This window comes from Monodon monoceros, unplaced genomic scaffold (genome assembly GCF_005190385.1).
Source record: "Monodon monoceros isolate NGI ecotype Baffin Bay Population unplaced genomic scaffold, NGI_Narwhal_1 Super_Scaffold_19, whole genome shotgun sequence".
Lineage (NCBI taxonomy): Eukaryota > Metazoa > Chordata > Mammalia > Artiodactyla > Monodontidae > Monodon > Monodon monoceros.
This window is the reverse complement of record NW_021703775.1, coordinates 8,559,602-8,582,173: the sequence shown is the minus strand read 5'-3', so window position 1 is coordinate 8,582,173 and position 22,572 is coordinate 8,559,602. Positions and strand designations below refer to the sequence as shown.

The following is a 22,572-nucleotide window of genomic DNA, read 5'->3' as shown; positions in this document are numbered from 1 at the left end:
GTCCCCATGGGGACACAGGATGGCCTTTCTAAAGAGTTGAAGGAGCAGGGTTGGAGCGGTGCCACCCAACTCCCCCACACCCTAGCTCTCAGAATCAACCCCGGGTATGCATGTGGGACCCCAGCAGCCCTGTGAGCCTGCGCCCCTAGCTGCCTTTGATTGGGGGTGGTCACTGAACCCCTCTTAGGCCAATCAGACTCTCTTTCCTGGGAATTTACTTAACCATGGAGCCTGAGGTACAGAGAGAAGCCGAAAGCCTGTCTTAGGATCCCGACCCTTGTCCAACCTGGTTCCAGCTCGTCCTGAGGCCCAGCTGTATCCCTGCCCTTGGATCCCACGAACCGCCCCTGCACCTTCATTGGAGCGCCACCCGCCCCAGCAGCTTCAGGCAGCCCCCGTGGATTTGTGCCTCTCACTAACAGCGTGCGGTTCTGAAGTACGCGGAACCCCACGGCCACGTTCTACGCATCTACCTGGGACGCCATTTCCAGGACCTTTCTGTCCCTAGAGCTCAGCATGTAGCCTGTCCTGAACCAAGGTCTGCAAAGGAACCAATGCTACTGTTGCTGTGGGAAAATAAGTTCCAAGTGACAAGAAAACCAAAACCTTGGAAGTGAAACATCAGAGCCCATCCTAAAGCCTGTAGCGTGATCACGTGAGTGGCAGACAGCAGCTGCCCTGGTCCTCCTTCCCCTCCGGAGACAAAGATGTTGGGCAGGGTCTCCCCCAGAAGAGGCCCCCAAGGCCAAGCGCACCCCTTTCACTGATCTGACTTTAGCCGTGGGCAGGGAGAGGAGCTGCTTTGTTTCTCCTTGCTGAAGATGGAGAACCTGACCTCCGTGCTAACTTCATTTCTTCCAGATGATGCCCAGACCCTGTGCAGAACCTCGGGGGGCTATAAGGACAAGGCAGCTCACAGGATTTCCTCACTCAGCCTTCGCGTGGGACTACTGACCCCAGTTTACAGAGTGGAAACTGAGGCACGGAGCTGATGTTAAATAACTCCCCAAGTCACACAGTAGTATGTGGAGGAGCAGGGCTCGGTCCTCTGCTCTCGGGGACCCCCCAGGTGACAGACGTGGGGGGAGAGACAAGGCGGGGCTCGCTCACGCCTCCACGCCGTGTCAGGGTCACACAAGGACCCTCTGTGGGCGACATCTCAGACCGGCTCTTTGTGCCTCCGATGCCCGACTTTGCGTCTGTCGTGCACTGAGCAAGGAGAAAGAAGCCTGCACTGACTGTGGACGGAGAATAATGGCCGCTCTGTTCCCTGTGTGGCCTGGGCCCGGGGGAGGGGCAGGGCAGGGCCGATGGGAAGGAGCCCAGAGGGAAGAAGAGAGAGCCAGAGGGCTCCTTCTGGAAGGCAGCCAGTCTGCCGAGGCCGAGGAGTTCCGAGAACAATCCACCCCGCATGGTGGCTCTAATTTACGGCTGGGGTCCAGGCTCCAACTGGCAGGAATGGGACCAGCTGGAACTTGGGACCTGCCGGTCCCCAGGCAAGGGAAGGTCCTGGGTGGGGGCCAAGGCTGCATCCCCGTGCCCTGCGTTCAGATCCCAGCAGCTGGTTCCCGGGCATTCCCTGCTGGCTTCTCACTGTCTTTCTCAGCGCAAAGGTTCTGAGCCCCGGGCAGAATGCATGTGCCCCTGGCAGCAACCAGAACGGAAGGGAGGGGAAGACAGAGCAGCTGTTCTAGGCTTTTCCAGCCGACCTACAACTCCACAGCGGGAGGCAAACACCCCAGCACCCCAGCTCAGAATTCACCAGGGCCCTCACACCTGCAAGGCTGCTGCAGGGCTGTGCTCCCGCTGCCCATGGGATGAGGGCCGGGACCTGTGACTTGGAGATGAACCTGGACACAAGGCGAGCAGGTGTGAGCACCTGCTGAGCGGCCCTGCCGGAATCACACAGAGGGCCTCTGGGGGCAAAGCAACACCCTGTGAGGCACACGCTCTGGGGGGACCGGAGTGAAGACAACAGACCGGTCCCTGCACCTCCCTGTCTCTGTCATCACAAGCCTCCCTCCCTCCTCCAGCCTCAGCTGGGACAAACCCAGCAGCACCCAAGGCCAGAAGAAGAGGGTGGGTGCCCAGCCCCTCCTGCCAGCAGCCCTGCCCTGACTGTTGTGCTGGCACGCTCCCGCCACCTGGCGGCAGGCCGCGGTCCTCACCTGGAACAGCCACCGGAGCAGGGGCACGGGGCGGAGGCCCGAGGGCAGGTAGAGGCTGCTCAGGAGGCCGCTGCGCAGGAAGGAGAGCTGCTGGGCCGGCGGGGAGCTGTGGGAGCAAAGGGACAGAGGGGCGAGGTCGGGGAGGGAGCCTTCTCAACACGCCTGTCTCGGCGAGGCTGGGTTCAGGGGGATGGTTCGGATTTCCGCTTCACCGGGATGCTAGAAGCGCGTCAGTCACTGCTCTGGACAAAACTGCTGGTGGAGCCCTGGTGCAAGCACCCGCTGGAAGGTAAAACCACCCGTGGCACCATCAGAACCATCTGCTGTCCACGAACACGTCACAGTAGGGTGTTTTGTTTGGTTGGCTGGTTTTGGTTTTTCTTTGGCCACGCCGTGCGGCATGCGGGATCTTAGTTCCCCGACCAGGGACCGAACCCGGGCCACGGCAGTGAAAGTACTAAGTCCCAACCACTGGACCGCCAGGGGACTCCCTTCACAGTGTCTTAAACACACGACTGAGGGATACAGTTTGTCCTTCCCATTTGACGGGGGTGGGAGGAAACTGAGGTATCTACCAGGGTTGTGAAAAGGACCTGCGTTGCAATGAGGAGAGGGGCCTGGGAGTCGCAGCTTTTAGCTGAGGGCTCCGGGCTGCAGCGGGCGGACAGAATTACCCATGGGGCCCACGTGGAGCCAGCATCCGGGGTCTGGTTACACAGAGCGTGTCTGCCCCGTCTTGTGTTTTTCCGAAACAAAGGGGACACCTGAGAAGATGGGAAAGTAACAGAAAGGGGCCCAAGACGGGGAAGTTTTGGGAAGGAAATAACAACCAAGGGTGCCACGTGGGATTCTCTGGAAACCACGTGAGCAGCGACGGTCCCAGGGCCAAGGGGGAAGGGCGCTCAGACTCTCCATACTCCTGGGGCCCTAACCTGCGATTCCATTCCCGACTGGATCCGGTGGGGCCTTTCCCTCCCGCCAGGAGATGCTGGCATGGAAAGGAGCCCTGCTTTGAGTACACTGTTGCCCCGATAGATCATCTGGACCCACAGGATCCCAGGTCCCTGTACAACGAGGAGTTGATATATTTTGTGTGGTTTTAGGGCCTCTGGTGGAAGGTGCTTCGTTTCAGAGGGGCTGGCTGGACTGCATCACCCTCTTGTACTCCTGGGTGTCCCGTGGAGGCTGGGTGTGGGGTAGGATTCTCCCACTCCGTCCGTGTTTGGTGAATGCCTCTTCGCTCTCTTTCTAGATAACGTCCTAAAGGCAATTAATAAGGATTCCAGGAAATGAAAAAGTAACTTCGTGTTTGTTCTTCTTTTTTAATGGCTAAATCCCGGCAAAGAGCATTTCAGACAGCATTTAAAGTCATGACTAGAGAGAGAAAGTTCCTCGGTCAGCCCAACCTCCTCCTCTCCTTTTTAAAAAGGACATCATACTTTAATCTGCCAGGAACAGAATGCTCCAAAACAAAGATTCTCCTCGGAGCCAAGCTGCTGTCTGCTTGAGTATATCCAGGCAATTTACAAATTGTATATGTCTTTTTTTTTTTTTTCCCCCAAATCATTTAGGTTCAGAGGAGAAAGCAGCTTTGTTCCTGTGCTTGTGAAGCTGGCCGTTCTAAAACAGTCCTTTATTTGCACATACAAACACGTGTGCACCCCAGGGCTGCTGGCACACACCACTCTGATCCCCGTGCTCAGTCACACGGGTACTTTCATGGACTGACTCCCGCGATGCATGCGTGGTTCAAGCACAGCACCCCGAACACAGACGATACCCAAGCACACCGTGTCTGGAGGGCCTCATAAATTGGCAGGACCTGGCCAGGGGCCATGTGGTAAGGAGGCTGGCGCTCCGGGGACTCTAGGAGACTCTGGCTCTGGCATTCTGCTCGGGGGCACCCGCCAGCTTCTCAGTAGGGGAATTGATTGTACAAGCCCCTGTAGGCTCAGATAAACACATTTCCGACTGCTGCTCAGAGGGAGAGATACCCCTTGGGTGACAATGTCTCCCTTCTGCTACACCACTCTGTAGTGCAGTTTCTGCCAGAGAAATGATCAGTCTGCCTCGGAGTTCACTGCTGCTGAGCTAGGCTTAGTCTGTAAGACCAGGAGCTGGAGATACGCCGAGAGGGCACGGTCCGGCTGTGCCTCGAAGCGAATGGCTTTCAAGGAATTGTGTGCCGACAGCTAGATGAGATGCGAGCAATCTCCTCCGTGCGTGCTCGGTGTGAGGGAGGCAGTGCTGCCTTGCCTCGGCTGCACCACGAGTCCCGTCACCACTCAGTGGAAGGACAGGCCGGCGGCAGAAGTAACCTCCCGCTTGGGGGAAGGGTGGGGATGGGCCTGGCGTGCAGACACTGCCCTGATCTGAGGCAGGAGGAGAGTCTGCACAGCAGCACGTGGGGAGGCCTGGAGGAGAAGGGAAGCGTGTGGCAGGTGTGTGCACTGCAAACTCAAACACCGCAGGTTACGGAATCAACTGCTGTCAGATTTACACAAATCCACGGCGGGTCCACAAGCCAAGAATGCTGACCCCGGGTCCAGGTGGGTGCCTGTGCTTGTGGCAAAGCCAAGGCCAAGGTCAGAAGTTATCTTGAGAATGTCAGAATGTCTCGGAGCAAGAAGGGGAGGAGCAGAGCCTCCTGCTGGGCAGCAGATGCCAGGCAGGCCCAGCTGAGCGCGAAGCCCCAGCTGCCAACCCTGAGGATCCCGGGGAGGGGGGGGCAGGGGGGAGGTCCCCACCCGGACAGGGAGCTGCCAGTATGCACTAATGCCCAGCCACCGCGGCAAGGACACGGGGCCATGGGAACAGAAGGAAGGAAGGTTGCGGGGGGCGGGGGGATCAGCCCCAAAGGGGAATCACACAGAACAAAGGCCCCAGCCTGGGTCAGCAGGTTGGGCTCCTGGCGGAGCTCCGACCTTCTGCTTGGACTGTGGGTTCCTGATAAGGCCCACGTCAGGACCCCTCCAGCCCCCATCTCTCGTCTATTTTACGGGCAGCCATCCCAGAGGGCGAAGTCTCTAAATGCCTCGGGAATCCCAAGTGATGGCAGAGGGATAAACAGCGAGTGCCGTTATTTATACAGTATCAGTTTCCGTGCCTTTGCCAGGCTACTCAAATGTTAGCTTAAGTGAAATGCCGAGGAAAAGAACAGGAACAGACGGCGGTCCAAGCGCTCATCCCTGCTCCTCTTCGTTTTCCTCCCTTTGTTTAAACATCAGTGAGCGCCACGCTGGTTAGCAGCCCAGGGATCCCAGCAACAACCCAGCTGGCCACTTCTGCTGGCTCTGGATTTGGGGGGCAGGCGCAGCCAGTTGGGCGGCTCAGCCCCGTCCACACTCTGTAACTGCTGGATTTATTTCACCCGGGCTTGCCCCTGACAAAACAGGAGCTGGGGCCTGGGCCTTGGGGAGGTCCGGTGCATGTGCATCATTCACACCGTGAAGCTCCGACCCACCCCCTTCCCTGCCCACTGAAGCCATCGCGGAGCGAGGTCCCCGTCGGCGTATCAGGCACCCCGAGAACACACTGCAAACACCTCACGGGGAGAGCGGCTTGTGCACCCAGAGGACAGACGTGGGTCCTGACGCTCCTGCACACACTGCGGGGGCCCAGGGTACTTCAGCGGGCAATCTCCACGCCCCCACCCCCCACCCCACCCCCATGGCACTGGCTCCTGCTTTGGAGCTGCCTGTGGGCACAGGTCCTACAGCTTTTCCACTCGGGGCTGGGGTGGGGATTAGAGGCGGAGGAAAAAGTTCAGCCCCTGGTACCAGCGTCTGTCATAGCATGTGACTTTGGTCCCAGGGAACCGACCTGAGGTCACAGGTCCAGCCAGGTGACAAACGAGAGAGGATGGCCCGGGCCACCTCCAGTCCCACAGCTGTGGGTTCTGGGAGGAGACTTCTTGCATGTAAACCTGTGTAGGTCCGAGCCGGGAGCACCAGGCCCGGCGCCCTCCCTCGCTCCGCAATCTGAGACAAACTGCTGGCTAGACCTGTGCCAAGGTTTCCCACTTCGTGCAGTGGAAAGAAAGACAACATCCCTCTTCGCCGAACAGCAAGCAGCAAATCTACTTCAAGAAGTGATTTCTTTAAATCTCCTTCACTTTCCCCCCCAAACCTCTAATGATAAAAACGATACGTGTTTATCACAGAAAGTGTGGAAAATACAGAGGAGTCTAATGAGGAGAATAAAAGTCACCTGCCATCTCACAAAGTGTTCACTTTTTCTCCGGTGAGAAACTGAACCATACTGTTCTCTGAGAGATCAAGTAACGTGTTCTTCTTCCTCCATCTTCGTGCTTCCGGCTGCGCACAACGGGATAATTATTGAACGGCTAGCAAGTAACCCTCACGCTTGTGTCTGGGCTTGAAGTCCTTGGCACAAACAGGAAATAAAGGATGACCCCCCCCCCCCACTCCCCAGGCTAAAGGGTGACCTTCAGGAAGTGGCCCTTCCCCGGTGCATGGCAGGCGCCCCCTGACCTGGCCGCGGGCAGGGCGCGGGCATTCCTCCAGGAAGCCCCGCGAGCCAGGCCCTGCAGCCCCATCTCTGCCCTGCTTCGTGAGCAAACCTGAGGGCGCAGGGTCTGGATTCCCCGCTCCAGGGAAGCTGGCTGGCCACCTGGCCCCATTTGGCACGGCCGCTCGGATCCCAGGCCACCGCACCACGGGCCATCTCATCTGTCAAACACTTCCTGCCGGCCATCCAGCCTGGGACAGAAAACCTGCTGTTGGCACAGAGCCCGAGGAGAAGCAGCTCAGGAAGCCGCCTGCCTTTCCCCTCTTATCTCCTCCCCTGCCCAGCCGTGCTCTGTCCCTCTCCTTCCTCCAGCTCCACTATCTTACTTCTTTCTCTTCATTCCTTTTTCCCCCCTTTTCATCATCTCTTTATCAGAAATACTTTCAATTTGGCAATGGGAACTTTTACCAATATGCATACCCTCAGACCCAGTCACCTCACGTCATATGCAGGGATCTATTCCAGAACTGCAGACAAAATATTTCTGTATAAGGATACTCTCTACCACATTGTTTACAGTGGGGGGAAAAGTTGGAAACAACCTGCATGTTGAGGAAAATGGTTAAATATGTTGGGGCATCAATGCCACGGGATACAGTTTCACCATTAACATTTCTTTGTCTAATTGCAACATTTGGGCCTTGTTTGGATTCTGATTTCAACAACATATTAAAAAACACTTAAAAGACAATCAAGCAAATCTGAATGCTGACTGATATTAATGCTATTAAGAAATTCCGATATTTTTTAGGTGTAATAATATACTGAAGTTTTGTCTAAAGACAGAGTCTTTTAGAGACACAGACTGAAGTGCTTACCGAATTAAATTGTATGTGTCTGGGATTTGCTTAAAAGTAATCCTGAGGGGACAACGTTAGTGGGCAGGGGTAGAGATGAACCAAGATTGGCTTTGAATTGGTAACTGATGTTGAGTGATGGGTACCTGGAGGTACACTCTACTTTTACATATGTCTGAAACTTCCCATGATAAAGAGTTTTAAAGGAAACACATCAAAACACTGTTATCTTTCTATTATAAAATAAGATGGACTAGCCGGAAAAGAGAACAAGATTCCTGCATTCAAGTGCTAATGTGGCCCCACCTCCACGTGCCTTACAGGCTGGGGCAGGGGTTGGTGGGGGCTGGTGGCCTCTCCTCCATCCCCTCGGCCCGCCAAGGCCCAGCAGGGCACCAGCCCCCTGGAGGGCCGCTGCACCGTATCCTGTGCGCTTTCTCTCTCTCTCATTCTTAGACATGTGAACTCACAGTTGCAAGCGTTGTGTGGTATGGTGGTAAAGTTTTCAAAAATCCCCTAAAAAATCAACATAGTCAGGGGTTATGTGATAATGACCATGAACACCTTCTAACGAGTGGAGCACCAGGGTGGCTGTCCTAACGTTATACAGAGTGTACCCGGGGCTGGGGACAAACTTTTCAGGGTCAGCATCACACACAGACCCAAGGAGGAGGAGGAAGTGGCCATGACAGGCTCTGGAGAACTGCTGGATGGCCGGGAAAGTGGCTCCAGTGTTGATGGAGACATAACCCGAAAGGCATGTATGATGGGTGTGACCAGAGCCGTTCCATGAAACTGGGGCATGGGGGAGGAAGAGGCAACACAATTACAGAACAGATGCCTAATATCTGCCGTAATGTAAGATTTTTTCAAGTGTGCGCATCTAAATTGGTAAATGAAATATTATAAGTTGACGTGTGCTATTTCATCTGTTTCCCTAAAAGCTGACATATCCAAATTGGCCAAACACAGCTTTGGACTGCCTCACTTGGGGTGGTCCTTACCACTGGGTTCCCTGAGGGAGGGGCCTGGTAATGCCGCGCCGGTGTTCACCTGAGGAACAGCTCTTCCAGGCGGCTCTGTGGCTTCAGGTGTGAACAGTCCAGGGTGCAGGGCAGAGGGTGATGCCGCGGTAGAAACACAGTCTCGCCTGGATGTACTGCTGGGATGACCTGCAGCGACACGGAGAACCTCTCCACCAGCTTCCTGGCAAAGCAAGAGGCAGGAGAGCCGGGCGTCAGCAGGCACACCTGGTCTGCAGCCTGGAGGGAGGCCAGGGGGGACCAGATGGCTGCCCCCGCCCTGCAGCCCCCGCCTGGTTGGGACCAACCCAGGGACACGGCGCCACCTGCTGACGGAGGGGGAGCCCGAGAGATGCAGACTGAGGAGCCCTTCCCCCTCCCACTCTAGGTCAGACCCCAAGCCCTCCCCCAGGGCCTTGGTCCAGGAGCCAGAATCCTGGTCCCAAATCCTGCCCCACCCATGGGCTGCGTTCAAACTTTCACCGAGTGCCCACGACTGCGAGTGCCAGGCGCTGAAGGATGAGTCAGGCGTGGGTTGCCCTTGCACGGACAGAAAAAGCGTAACGGGATCACGGCAATGCCCTCAAGCAAGGGGACCAGCCTCAGAGCTGCCACACGGTGCCTCGAGGGGAGGACTCTCCCCTGCTTGGACTGCTTGGACTCTCCCTCTGAGCAGCGTCCTCAAGCTCCTCTGAGCAGAAGGACTCTCCAGGGAGCCTGCTAAATGCAGACACCCTGGCCCACGCTGCCCTGAGAGTCTCATTTAGTGGATCAGGGATGGGCCACACGGACAGGGAAGAAACAGGGAGATACATTCCGACTCTATGGGCACGCACCTAAGGGAGGCGGTGAAGAGGATTCCTAAGAATGAGGCAGATCTCTGCACCACGCAGGATGGAATAGGTCCCCTGAGCACAGCACGCGGTGGGTGAAAATAGCAAGTTGCAGAATAGGAGGTGCGTGTGCGTGCGCGCGCGCGCGCGCGCGCAGGTCAACACACAGACATGCACACGCACGTTCTTAGACACAGGCAACACCCCCCCACACACATCTGATGCGCCCAACCAAGGTCTGGGGTCATCCCTAGGGAACGGTATGGGGGAGGGGAAGGAAGAAGAGACATTTCCCGTTTATTTTACGCAACTGTGTTCGGCTTGATTTTGCAGTAACATAACATACACTTAACAATAAAAATAACAAAATAAAACGAGCCACCCCCTCCTCTCACCAGAGGAAGGCCCATACCCAGGTTCTCAGCCAGGCCCTGAGGCAGTGAACTTGGAGGGGACACTGCCAGGGACTCCCGTGAGGATCTGGGACCAAGTGGCCGGCACTGGAAGTGGAGGTGCAGAGCTGGTGGTCCACCAGCTGGCCAGAGGAAACCTGTCACGCTCTGGCCAAGTGACCTAAGGTAAGGAGGGTCATCCTAAGGATGAAATGGCACAATGAATGGGAATGACGTCGGAAAACTGGGGAGATTCTGATCCCGCAGCCTTTGGAAGTAGCCTTGGCAAACCACCACACAAATGGTGAAACAATTTTCTGTTCTGTTAATTTCTTTGCTCTTTGAGTTTCTGGCTATCTACAGTTCCCTATGTTGTTTTTATAATTTGAAGAAAGGTACAAATTATTAGAAGTTTGTAAGAACTAGGCTCATCTGTAAAAAGTTCTCAGCTCCTGCCCCCCAAACCATCGTTCAAAGGGACTTTTGTGATATTAAATATAATGTATGTGCATTATTAAGAACTCTGAGATGACTCTCTCGCATCTAATTGAGGATTTCCTGTGCAGCCCAGAACTGAGGATAAAGGATGATGCTGTGGTATAAATATCCTCCCCTCCCCTGCCCCAGCACACACATAAGGTCTTTTAACTTTAAGGAACAGAGAATATAGGACACTGTCTATTCAAGACGCAAGCAATCCTTGGAGCGGGAGCAGATCATCTGCTCAGGATGACTGGGGGCCTTTCTGTGATGCGTAACTGTGGTGGTCACGTGACTCCCAGTCACAGGCGGCCTGCCCGCCAGATGGTCGCCAGCCCCCAGCCTCGGCCTCACCCCTTCCAGACCCACACCCCTGCTTGGCACCCCCCATCCCACCCCCGGCCCCATTCAGGGATGGAAGAGGCTGCTGGCTTTGTACATCAGTAATTTTCTTTGAAGCAGAGAACTGAACCGTCCCATCAAAATGATCCCACATCAAAACAACCACCTCAGTGGCTGCTGTCAAAAAAGGCTTTCTCAAAGTACTACTTGAAAATGTCATGTGCCCAGAAAATTATCAGCAATTTCATAGCCTGGCACACCGTATGCCCAGATAACTCCCTTTCTGTGGGGAATTTTCAAAACATCCAGGCCATGACTTCCAGAATCCTGGATGCACTCAGGAGAAAGGCAAACAGATAGAAAGATTCTTCTGGCTACAGAGATGTCTCAAAATGTTTACTTCCAAGGCTATCCATCCAGTGAGTGGGGAACCTGGAAAGCGAATCCATGGCTCCCGACACAGAAAACTGCTCATCACTCATGATGCCAGCAAGGCCTTTGGCCCAAACCCGCTGATTCCATTCAGTCCTCATGCTCTGCAGGGAGCCAGCGTGAGACCACGAGGCACCCTTTCCCTGCCCCTGGGCAGCGTGTGGAAACAGGGACCAGTTAGGAGACAGGCGTCCCCTAATCCGGGCCAGGGGCCAGCAATTGCACACAGGCTGTGGCCTCCTCTCGCCCGCCTGTTTCTGTAAACGAGGTCTCAGTGCAACACAAGCAGGCTCGCCGGTTACGATGGCCGACATGGTTGACGGGTGCTTTCCCGCCACAGCAGCACAGCCACGTAGCCGCCGACAAGCTGTATGGTCAAAGCCTGAAATATTTACTATTCACAGGCTTTACAGAAAGTCTGCTGATCCCCGATCAAGTCCAAAGACAATTAGCAGAAAGACTTGAGAAAAAAAGCACACGGGCAGCCAAGGTGCTGCTTGGGATCCTCTCTGGGCATCAGTGATGGTGAGAACCATTTGGGGGTCCTGAGAGTGGGGGCCCCCAGGTGTCTGTGTGTCATCGCTCACGCCCCTCGGTGAGTGGATGCAGAATGCTGACTCAGCGTGAGCACCCAAACCAGACCATCACGGCTGGGACCTGAATAACGTCACCTGGACGCATAGAAAAAGCAAAGCCCGGACAGGCAGGCAATCCAGGGCGTGTGGACCAGCCTGGCCTCAGTCACATGGGGGCACGTGGGGCCTGAGGGAGGGAGGGGAGAAAGGAAAGGAAGGCAGACAGACAGACAGATCTGTCCCGGCTCCACTTTCCCCCTCGGCTGCTGCCCAGTCTCCTCTTTTGCCGTCTCCTCTCGTTCTCCTCTGAACCTACTCCAGGCCGGCTCGCCCCAGGCGCCCCCCAGGGCTACTCCTGTCAACGTCACCGTGACCTCTACGCTGTGCACCCCCTGCTCTTCTCTCTGTGCCGGCTCCCAGCTGATCTCATCTGGTTTTGCAGCTCTAAATGTCACCTATACATGGTGATTCCCAAGCTGGCCTCACTAGACAAGGGGGTCCTTGTCTTGGTCTCACCCCGGGGGTCCCCCAAGTGAACTCTTGTGTCCATGCCTGCCACCCCCCAGCGTGCGTCACTCAGCCCTCCTCCATTAAATAAAGACAACTCCGACCTCCTGGCTGCTCAGGCCAAAATCCCCGGGGTCCCTCTGATTCCTCTCTTTCTCCCAGAGCCTCCATCCAGCTTGTCAGCAAACCCCGTCGGTTCTACCCTGAAGACATACCCAGAGTTTGCCTCCTCCTCAGCACCCGGCCCTGACTCCGGGATTACCACCATGGCGCCCTCCGCCCCTGCCCCCCCCTGAGCCCCCCCCCCCACCGAGTCTACCCCCCACCCAGTTCAGACGAGAGGCAGCCAGCTTCCTGCAGCCTCCCTAACCTCCTCTCTCCTCCCTGCTGCCTCTGCAAGGCCCTCCCAGGGCCGCCTCTCACCATCTTCAGGGCTCTGCTGAAAAGTCAGCCACTCACAGAGGCCTTCCCTGACCCCTCCTCCGAACCTTCCAGTCCTCCCGGCACTGCTGACGCCCCCTCCCCACTCTCTCCTTTCTCATGAGCACCTGTCACACAACTTCCTTCATTTACCGTGTGCATTGGTGGTCTCCCCGCCCTGACGGCGAGCAACACGGGGGCAGAGACCTCTGTTTGGTTCTCTTCCTGCTGTATCCCCAGAGTCTGCACAGAGCCTAGCACAAAGTTGGCACGTAACAGATGTTTAACGGATGGGTGGACAGACGGATGGACAGACGGACAGACAACTGGATGAATGGATAACAGGGTACCCTGAAGATGAATTCAACTGTGGTCCTCAGGTATCTCCGAGACTCCATGGTACAGATGACTCCAGCCCTCCCTCCAGCCAATGGGCCAGCAGACTCTGGCCCAGACGACAGCTCTGACAGAAGCCGCCTTCCTTCCCCACACAGGGGAAGACAGAAAATGTCACGTGGCTGTATTTTCCCGTGTAAAGTCAATGTTCATTCAGACTGTAGTTTGAGACCTGGTTCCACACATTTGGGCAGACAACTGGGGAAGAGCAGGCCGTATTTTATACCTCTGTGTCTTCAAAGGCCCACACTAGACCCTGACACACAGTAGGTGAATAAATGCTTCTCGAATCAATGAACAGATGTGGGATTAAGAGAAGGATGCAGCTTGAGAACTCATCAACAGCACACAAATCGCGGTGGAAACCGTCCAGAACCAACGGCAGGTGAGCACTTAAACCCTCTGCCTGGAGAGGCGGGTGCAGGGACTTGGCCCTGAGTGGGCACACGCCTCCCCTCCCACCTGTGCCCACTCCCCACACCTGTGCTCTGGTGTGAGCGGCACTTCATCAGGATCCGAGGAGTTGAGGTCAAGACAGTCCTGCAGAAGCAGCTTCTCTCGCTCTTGCTCCAGGGCCTGTTGCCTGCCAGAAGGTGAGAGGTGAAAATAGGGTCAGTGCAGTGCCTGCTCATCCGGCCCCGTCACTGGGCTGCAGGGGCCTCCCAGGGCACAGCAAGGCCTAGGCACGGGGACCAGGGAGCTCGGAGCCCTGTCTCCCTGCACACAGCTCTCAGACTTAGATTCCTGGGGTGGGGGAGGGACTGCACTGCATCAGCTGTGCTGCCGGAAAGAAGACAATTGACGCTACACAACTTCAAACGCACCTTTATTCGTGTACTTTGTTCTGGCATCTGCTCGCTCTTTAACACACCAGGGACAGGGCCTAGCCCTTCTGCTCCTCCCGGATCCAGCCACACTGACCAGGAGCAGCCCCTGTGCCCATGGCTCCCCCGGGCCTGCCTCTCCAGCCCCAAGTGGCAGCCCCCCAGGGCCTGCTCTTCCCTACTGCACCTGCCCTGCCCCACCCCTGAGTCTGTTTTCTCCCTCCAGGCCTGAGCGCCTCACTTCCCTTTTTCTTTTCTTTCTTTTTTTTTTTTTTTGCAGTACGCGGGCCTCTCACTGCTGTGGCCTCTCCCGTTGCGGAGCACAGGTTCCGGACGCACAGGCTCAGCGGCCATGGCTCACGGGCCCAGCCGCTCCGCGGCATGTGGGATCTTCCCGGACCGGGGCACGAACCCGTGTCCCCTGCACCGGCAGGCGGACTCTCAACCTCTGCGCCACCAAGGAAGCCCTCACTTCCCTTTTCAATGGGCCCCACCAGAGGCCCTGTGTGCCGACCATCATCTTGCCGGAGCCCGGCTCCCTCACCTCCTGCCCTGAGCACACGCAAACCCCAAAAGGGGGCACCAGTCCCCGCCTGGCCTTCTGAGTCCTTGTTCCCTCCAGCTGTCCAGGGCGCTCACCCTGGCTTTGCCCACTGGTCCTCGGTTCTCAAAGGCTTCGCCTCCAGCCCAGCCTGTGTTGGGTCCAGATCCTTTGAGCCAGCCACTAGATGGATGATTTCCAGCCAAATGTGGCCGGTCCTCCCGACATCGTGCACCTAATTCTCAATTCCTCTTCCCTACACAGGCCCCAGCCACCCAGGGCAGCAGGTCCCACGGGAGCTCCCCGAGGCCCCGTCTCATCACCATTCACCCTATTCCCCCCTCATGCTTCCCATCCATTCTCCATAATGCAGCCTGAGCGCACTCTCTTTAAACACATGGCAAAACACATCAGGACCTGCTTAAAATTCGCCCACGATTCGACCCTGTGTTCACGAGGCTCCCGTTCACATCTCGGCTGCATCTCCTGCTCTGTCCACTCCCCACACTCTGCCACCGAGAATTCCAGTCCTAGCCAGCCAGGAGAGGCACGGTCTGTCCTTCCTGCCTTTACATGTGTGGTCACTCCTGCTGCCCTCCCAACTCTTATCCTCCAAGGTCCAAGGACAAGGATCCCCCCGGGGAGCCTGTCCTGACTCCCAGGCTAAGTTAGATGCCACTATTCCAGGCCCCTCCATAGCAGCTTTACAGCACGGGAAATACTAGAATCATTGCGTTCAATTCCAGGTGAGTGGGGCTCACCATCATATCTGTATATCCGGTGCCTGGCACAGGGCGCAGGGCAGAGCAGGAACCTTCCCATGCAAGGCATTGAGGAGCGGGTAGTTCCCCACGCGTGTTCACTTTCCTGCTGACACTTCTGAGTATCTAATATATTTACAGCTGGATACCGTGCAAACGTACAGACACGGCCCCTTCCCTAACTTACCCTCTGGTTAGGAAAAAATATACTCAGGTAAAGGAGTTAAACAACAAAAGTCATGGGCTATTAAGAGCCCAGAGGAGGAAGATGACTCTGGGGTGGGGTCAGGAATAGACACAGGAGAGAAAACAATCATTCATCCCACTCGTGTATTTAACCCCCTCTTGCGGGCAAGAACATGGGCTGGGAATTGGGAAAAACAGGGACCAGTGAGATGTCATTCCAACAAGAACCCAAGCATCAGAAAACAGCACCGCCTCTTAACTTCCGCAAAGTGAGTGTGCACACACTGAGCAAAAACAACACCGGAGAAGGGATGAGAACACAGAAGAATAAGCCTGTGGGCAACGTGCTCCCGTGCATCAAAGCGCAAGCCCAGGGGTGAAGTCCACTGCGTCCCAGCTGCCCCAGTCCTCGCGGCCAATGGAGGAGCAGGATTCTAGTGTCTTCACCACTAAATGGGCCCTCAGTGCAAGCCAACCATGGCACTTGCTTTCCAGTAAAGAAAGAGCACCGGGGTTGGTTTCCATCCCCACCTCCGCCTCCCTAAGGGATTTCCAGTTCTGATGGGATGTGACTTTTCCCTTTAGAAACCAACTTCCACGTGAGACATGCTCACCATAATCCCAGGGGGAGGGCAGGTGAACTAGACCAAGCGCTATGGAATAACGAGCAAAGCGTGCTCGGGTGGTGGCGCGGGGCAGGGCACAGGAAAAGCTGGCACCTTACCCCCCACCCCTCCCACTCCACCTCCGTCACCGTCGAGTCGATCGTCAGGCTGTGCACCTCGGTATCAAAGCAGTGTGCTTCTTCCGCTTCGCTCAGTGGGAGCTGAGCAAGCCCTAAACTAGCATGAACTGGGCAGAATAGCGCCGAGGTGGGGACAGAACCGGAACGAGAGCTCTGTGCGTGGTGAGGGTCCGGGGCTCTCTGCCTCAGAGGTGCTGCCCTTTGACCCGCTACTGTTCTGCACACTCGTTATTCACCAGGGCACACAGGGCACTCAGGAGGCATGCTGATGGCGGGGGTCAGCTGCTTTATCCTGAGAGGAATTTGCTCTGAGTCTCTGAGGACAAACCCATGAAATTACTGCCAACCCCACAGAAATGAAGACCCCCATGATGGACCCTCCCCACTCACCTCTTCTCCTGCAGTAAGTAATCCAAGCTGTTGACGTAGCACTCGGAGTCCCCAGAGGCAATCTGGAGAAGCCACATGGGAATGGGCAAGAAAGAGGAAGACAGAGACAGAGGGAAAAAGAATAAAACTGAAGCTACGTGAAGCCCTTTACTTATTTTGTTTACTTTTCTGAACAGGCAACACATTCACTCGCTCACCTCCATCCCCAGCCGCCCAGGTCCCTCCCCATAGGTGACCGCAGGTGTTTACTGCTGGCTGTGCTGAGATACTTTACGCACAGACAAGCAAACAGTAGTGCATCATAGACTCTCCTTCAACACAGGTGGTAGCACGCTACACCCCCTATTCTGCACTTGGCTGATTTTCAGTTAACAATACGTCTTCAGGGTCATTCCACATCAATACTAAAGGGATAGTTTGTTTGTTTGTTTGTTTTAAAAAAACCAGTTCCATGGCATTCTGATTTATGATTAGAACGTAATTTATTAGTTCCCTAGTGATTGGCATTTCGGTTATTGGCAATCTTGAGCTATTACAAACAAATAAATCCTATTCTTAGAATAAACTTCCTGGATCTATGGGCACTCAAATGTCCCCACAATCTTCCCAGCAACCACAGTTTATTCCCGGCTTAAAGTTCATCACTGAAGTTTCCACTTCGGAATCCCAGGTCGCTGGACCACAGTTAGCCTGAGGCTTTGTGCCTGACCTCGCCCAGACCCATGATCCCAACCACAGCTGCAAAAGCCTTGATGGGACCCATACAGGGGCGGCATCAAATACGGCACCACCCCAGGCATTTTTATTAGCAGGAGTTAGGAGCAGAAATAAAGGGAGAGATGCAGTCCAGCCTTGGGGGCCCAAGCTCCCAGGCACGAGGGCCCAGGGGCTGGGGAGAGGTGGCGGGGCGTGTGTGGCCAAGGAGGGACAGTCAAGGCGAGGTGGCCGAAGGAGGGCAGTTGGGGTGTGGCTGAGGAGGATAGCCAAAAAGCGGTGGCTTGGGGGTGACTAAGGAGAGGTGGATGAAGAGGGGCGGCAAGGAGAGGAGGCCAAGGGGCAGTTCCTGGCTCACCGAGGTGTGGGCGTCCACCCGTGGCGCTGCAGCCTTTGGGCTGGTGCCTGCCGTGCTCCAGAACGGCTCCTCCAGTGAGGCCAGACCCCCCACGGGGTCTGGGTCCTGGGGCTCCTGCTTTGACTCCTCGGGCAGCTGGTGAGCCAGTCTCCTCAGGCCCCGAGGCCCCGCCGTGCCTGCCTGCCCCTGGGCTGGGGCCCCGCTGTCAACCAGCAGGGCCCTTGGCTTCAGGAACTCCACGGGCGGTGGGCTCCAGTCGCTGGGGAACATGTCACCATCGGCCTGCATCTTGGGCTTCTTCGGCGACTTGGGAGCTGGAGCACAGGAGGGGCTGCAAAGGCGCCACGTGGGGTGCAGGAGCCCCTGGTGCAGGGGGTGGTCGAGGCAGCTGCTCTTCAGGTCAGGCAAGAGGATGGGCCTGGTGGCAGCTGCCTGAACCCCTGTGGATGGGACAGAGTCCTGCAGTGTCCCCACCTGCCCGCCACCATCCCAGCCACGGCACCACACTGGCTGAGGAGAGGGGTGGCTTGGGATTGCTGTGGGCAGCATGCAAGGGGAGTCCCTCAACTGTGCGTTTTCCACTCCCTCGTGGCCCCAAACGTCAGAAAGGCTCTACCTGCACAAGGGAGAGACACCTACCTTCTCTCCAAGGACTGGCTAGCACAGCCTTCTCGGGCCTGGCCATCTGCAGACCACTGGGCGTTTTATCCTGGAAGGAACCACCTGTCAGGTGAGGCGAGCCTCCAGAAGAGAGCTAAGTGCTCTAGAGGAGGTCCTGGGCCCCTGGGTGCCCAGGAAGGAACTCCCCCTCCAGCTCCACCCCAAGGACTCAGCACACGTACCACAAAGATCAAGTTGCTGAGGTGAAGGAGGCTTGATCTGACCTCTCATTTCAAGGACATGATGGGCAAGTGTAAAGACATCAACAGTTTTTAAACCTGTATGAAATATTGCATAAAACAACATTATACAAACCTATTGTGGTAATCATTTCATGATGTACGTAAGTCAAATCATTATGCTGTACACTTTAGACTTATAAAATGGCATATGTCAATTATATCTTAATACAATTGTAAAAAAAGAAAAACACTTAAAAAAGAAATATCATACATATATGTTAATAAACACACAATGTTTAAAGATGTAATTTGTGCCAATAAAAACATGAAGAGGAGGGATGGAGTTGTATAGGAGCAGAGTTTTTGTATACTATTGAAGCTAGGTTGGTACTAATTCAAACAAGTCTGTAATAAATTTAAGATATATATTATAACCTCCAGTGTCACTACTAACAAAATAACTTCAAAATATATAGAAAAGGAAATGAGGAGGGAATCAAAATCACACACTACAAAGAAAATCAGTTAAACACAAAAGAAGGCAGTAATGGATGAACTGAGAAACAAAAAAAGACGTAAGATGTATAAGAAACAAACAGTAAAGTGGCAGAAATTCTTCCTTATCAGTAATTAGTTTAAACATAAATGGAGTAAGTTCTCAAATCAAAAGGCAGATACTGGCAAAATGGACTAAAAAAACATGATCCAACTATGTGCCATCTACAAGAGATTCACTTTACATCTAATGATACAAATAGATTGAAAGTGAAAGGACGGAAAAGATACTCCATGTAAATAGAAACCCAAAGAGACCTGGAGTGGCTATATTAGCATCAGAAAAAAAAGATGTTAAGTCAAAAATTGCTATGAGACAAAGCAAGCCAGTATCCATTGATATAAGGGTCAGTCATCAAGAACATATAACAATTATAAACATATATGCACCTAAAAACAGAGCTCCAAACTATGTGATGCAAAATGACAAAGCCGAAGGGAGAAATAATTATAAAATAATCGCTGAAGGCTTCAATATCCTACTTTCAACAATGAAATTATATGGAAGATCAAACGAAACCAGAGGACTTGAGCAACACTATAAACCAACTAAACATAACCAGACGGACACAGAACCCTTCACCCTGCAACAGCACAATGTACATTCTTTGCAAATACACGTAGAATTTCTTCAGGATAAATTATCTGTTAGGCCAGAAAACAAGTCTCAATACATTTTAAAATACTGAATTCATATAAAGTATCTTTCCCTCTCACAATAGAAACTAGAAATAAATGACAGAAGAAATTTCACAAATACACAGAAGTAAAACAAACTCTTTAACTATATGTATATATATATACCAAAGGAGTAGAACTGAGTTCCAGAAATAAACACATACATCTATGGTCAACTGATTTTCAATAAAGATGCCAAGAACATTCAATGGAGAAAGAAGAGTCTTTTCAACAAATGGTGCTAGGCAACTGGACATCCACATTCAAAAGAATGACACTGGACCCTTGTCTCACCAGACACTATACACAATAATTAATTCAAAATAGATGAACAACCTAAACAGAAGCACTAAAACCATATGACTCAGAGGAAAACATAGGGGTAAGTCTTCATGGCTTCAGATTTGGCAATGGTTTCTTAAGATAAGACATCAACAGCATAGGCAACAAAAGGAAAAATACATAAAATAGGATTTCATCAAAATTTAACATTTTGCACTTCAAAGGATATTGTCAAGAAAATAAAAGGACAACCTACAGAATGTGACAAAATATTTGCAAATCATTTATTTGATTAGGGTCTAGGATCCAGAATATATGGAGAACTCTTACAACTCAGCAACAAAAAGGTAAAAAATCCAATGAAAAAATAAGCAGAAGACCTGAATAGGCATTTTCAAAAGAGGATACACAGAGGGCCAACCAGCACATGAGAAGATGCTCAATGCTAATAGTCACTTTATTAGGGAAGTGTGCATCAAAAACACAATGAAATGCTACTTCACACCCACCAGGATGTCTATCACCAAAAACAAAAACAAAAAATAACTAGTGTTGGTGAGGACTGGAGAAATTGGAACCCCCATACGTTGCTGTTGTGAACGTAAAATGGTACAGCCACTGTGGAAGACAGGTTGGCAGTTCCTCAGTTAGTTAACGATAGAATTACCATATGAATTACCAAATGACGCAGGAATTCCACTCCTAAGTATATACCCAAAAGGAGTGAAAACAGGTTCTCAGACAAATCCTTGCACGTGAATGTTCCCAGTAGCACTCTTCACATAGCCGAAAGGTGGAAATAATGCAAATGCCTATCAACTACTGAATGGATAAACAAAATGTGGTATATCCACACAATGGAATATTATCGAGCCACAACAAGGAATGAAGCACTGATACACGCTATAACAATGGATAAACCTCAAAAATGTTATGCTAAGTGAAAGAAGACAGACACAAAAGAATCATATATATGATTCTCTATATATGAAATGCCCAGAGTAAGCAAATCCACAGAGACAGAAAGTAGACTAGTGGTTGCCAGGTGCTGTGGGAGGTGGGGGGAGGAGAGGAGGAATGAGGAGTGACTACTTAATGCGTAAGCTTTCCTCTTTGGATCATGAAAATGCTCTAGAACTAGACAGCGCTAACACTTGCACAACACCGTGAATGTACCAAATGCCACTGTATTATACACTTTAAAATAGTTAAAATGGTAAGTCTTATGTATATTTTACCACAATAAAAGATAAATAAATATATAAATTATACATGGGGGAAAAGTGTATGCAAAATAATGTCAAGTAAGTAGAGGTCAACACAACTTGGTAGAAGTCATGAATTAAAAAGAAAAAAAACAGAACTTCCCCAGTGGCGCAGTGGTTAAGAATCCCCCTGCCAATGCAGGGGACACGGGTTTGAGCCCTGGTCTGGGAAGACCCCACATGCCGCAGAGTGACTAAGCCCATGCACCACAACTACTGAGCCTGCGCTCTAGAGCCCGCAAGCCACAACTACTGAGCCCACGTGCCACAACTACTGAAGCCCGTAAGCCTAGAGCCCGTGCTCTGCAACAAGAGAAGCCACTGCAATGAGAAGCCTGCACACCGCAAAGAAGAGTAGCCCCCACTCGCTGCAACTAGAGAAAGCCAGCATGCAGCAATGAAGACCCAATGCAGCTAAAAATAAATTTAAAAAAAACTTATAAAAAAAGAAAAAAATTACAGAAATATGAAATAACCATATTAAGTGAAGGAGTTACGGCTGTAATTTTTTGCAAAATTGTTTAAATAATAAAATGTTCTAAATTTGTGCCTATCTAAGCACTGGAGGGCAGCATCAGAAGTCTTTAGGGGACCAGTGAGATAAGGATGGCACTAAAAATCATCCTGTCCTGGTTCTGACATCCTGCCCTCCTTTGGGCCTTCAGGAGGTGTTGCCCAGGATTGCCCATCCTCCCACTTGCCAGTGGGATTTTTTTTTCTAGTTTTTCTGCCTTAAAAAATAATCACTCTTCCTCCCAGTCCTTCTTGAAAATTGCTTCTGATTCAACCTTCCTAAGCATCAACTAAATCGTGTAACCTCCTCTGCTCAGAAGCCATTGCTGGGCAAAGGTTCACACATGAGGCATCTTTAGAAGGTGATGAAAATATTCTCTATCGTGACTGTGGTGGTGGTTCCTCCAAAACTACATACCACTGTCAAAGCTCATGGACCTGCACATCTAGAAAGGGTAAATTTTACTGGATGTAAGTTATACCTCCATAAACCTAACTTAACAAATAACACCAGCTTCCACTTAGCAAATATTGAGACTTTTCAACATATAAAATTATTTCCACGTTAGAAATCATCTGGAGGAAAACACAACATACAAATTCTGTTAAATGAAATGAAAATGCTTCTGGGATAATCTAAGCCATCTCTGTATATAAGGTGTCCACTGATGGCCTTCCCAGTTCTGCCCTCAATGGGAACCCTGGCAAGTGCAAAGAAATCACTGAACTTCCCCTTATAAAGGAGAAGTGGGAGCAGCGGGGGTTCAAGTCTTGATAGGAGCCCCCCGGTGGCATTTTTTCCTCCTGCTGTGGGGTGATACTTGGGCCATGGTGTGCCTTCTACCTAGGAGGCCCCTTTGGCCCTGGGGAAACAAGAAGGACGAGGGTGGGGCCCAGTGGAAAGGGAGCCAGAATGGAGGCTTCAGGATGAGCCAAGCAGCGGATACGGTCTGGGAAATAGGAGAGCAGTTGTCCATCAGGCCCGCAGGACAAGAGCAGGCAGGGTGTCAGGGTGAAGGAGCAT

At 52.8% G+C, this 22,572-nt stretch overlaps 1 protein-coding gene across 1 annotated transcript in view; it reads right to left on the bottom strand.

The window, feature by feature from the left end:
• The window catches only part of FAM178B (family with sequence similarity 178 member B), an 87,183-nt gene extending 65,201 nt beyond the window's left edge, over positions 1-21,982 (bottom strand). The window contains 7 exon segments of the mRNA XM_029232503.1: positions 2,169-2,274; positions 8,549-8,701; positions 13,376-13,477; positions 16,342-16,403; positions 17,432-17,853; positions 18,053-18,136; positions 21,967-21,982. Of these exon segments, the coding sequence (XP_029088336.1) occupies positions 2,169-2,274; positions 8,549-8,701; positions 13,376-13,477; positions 16,342-16,403; positions 17,432-17,853; positions 18,053-18,136; positions 21,967-21,982 (945 nt within the window).
• Between the last annotated feature and the right edge of the window lie 590 nt (positions 21,983-22,572).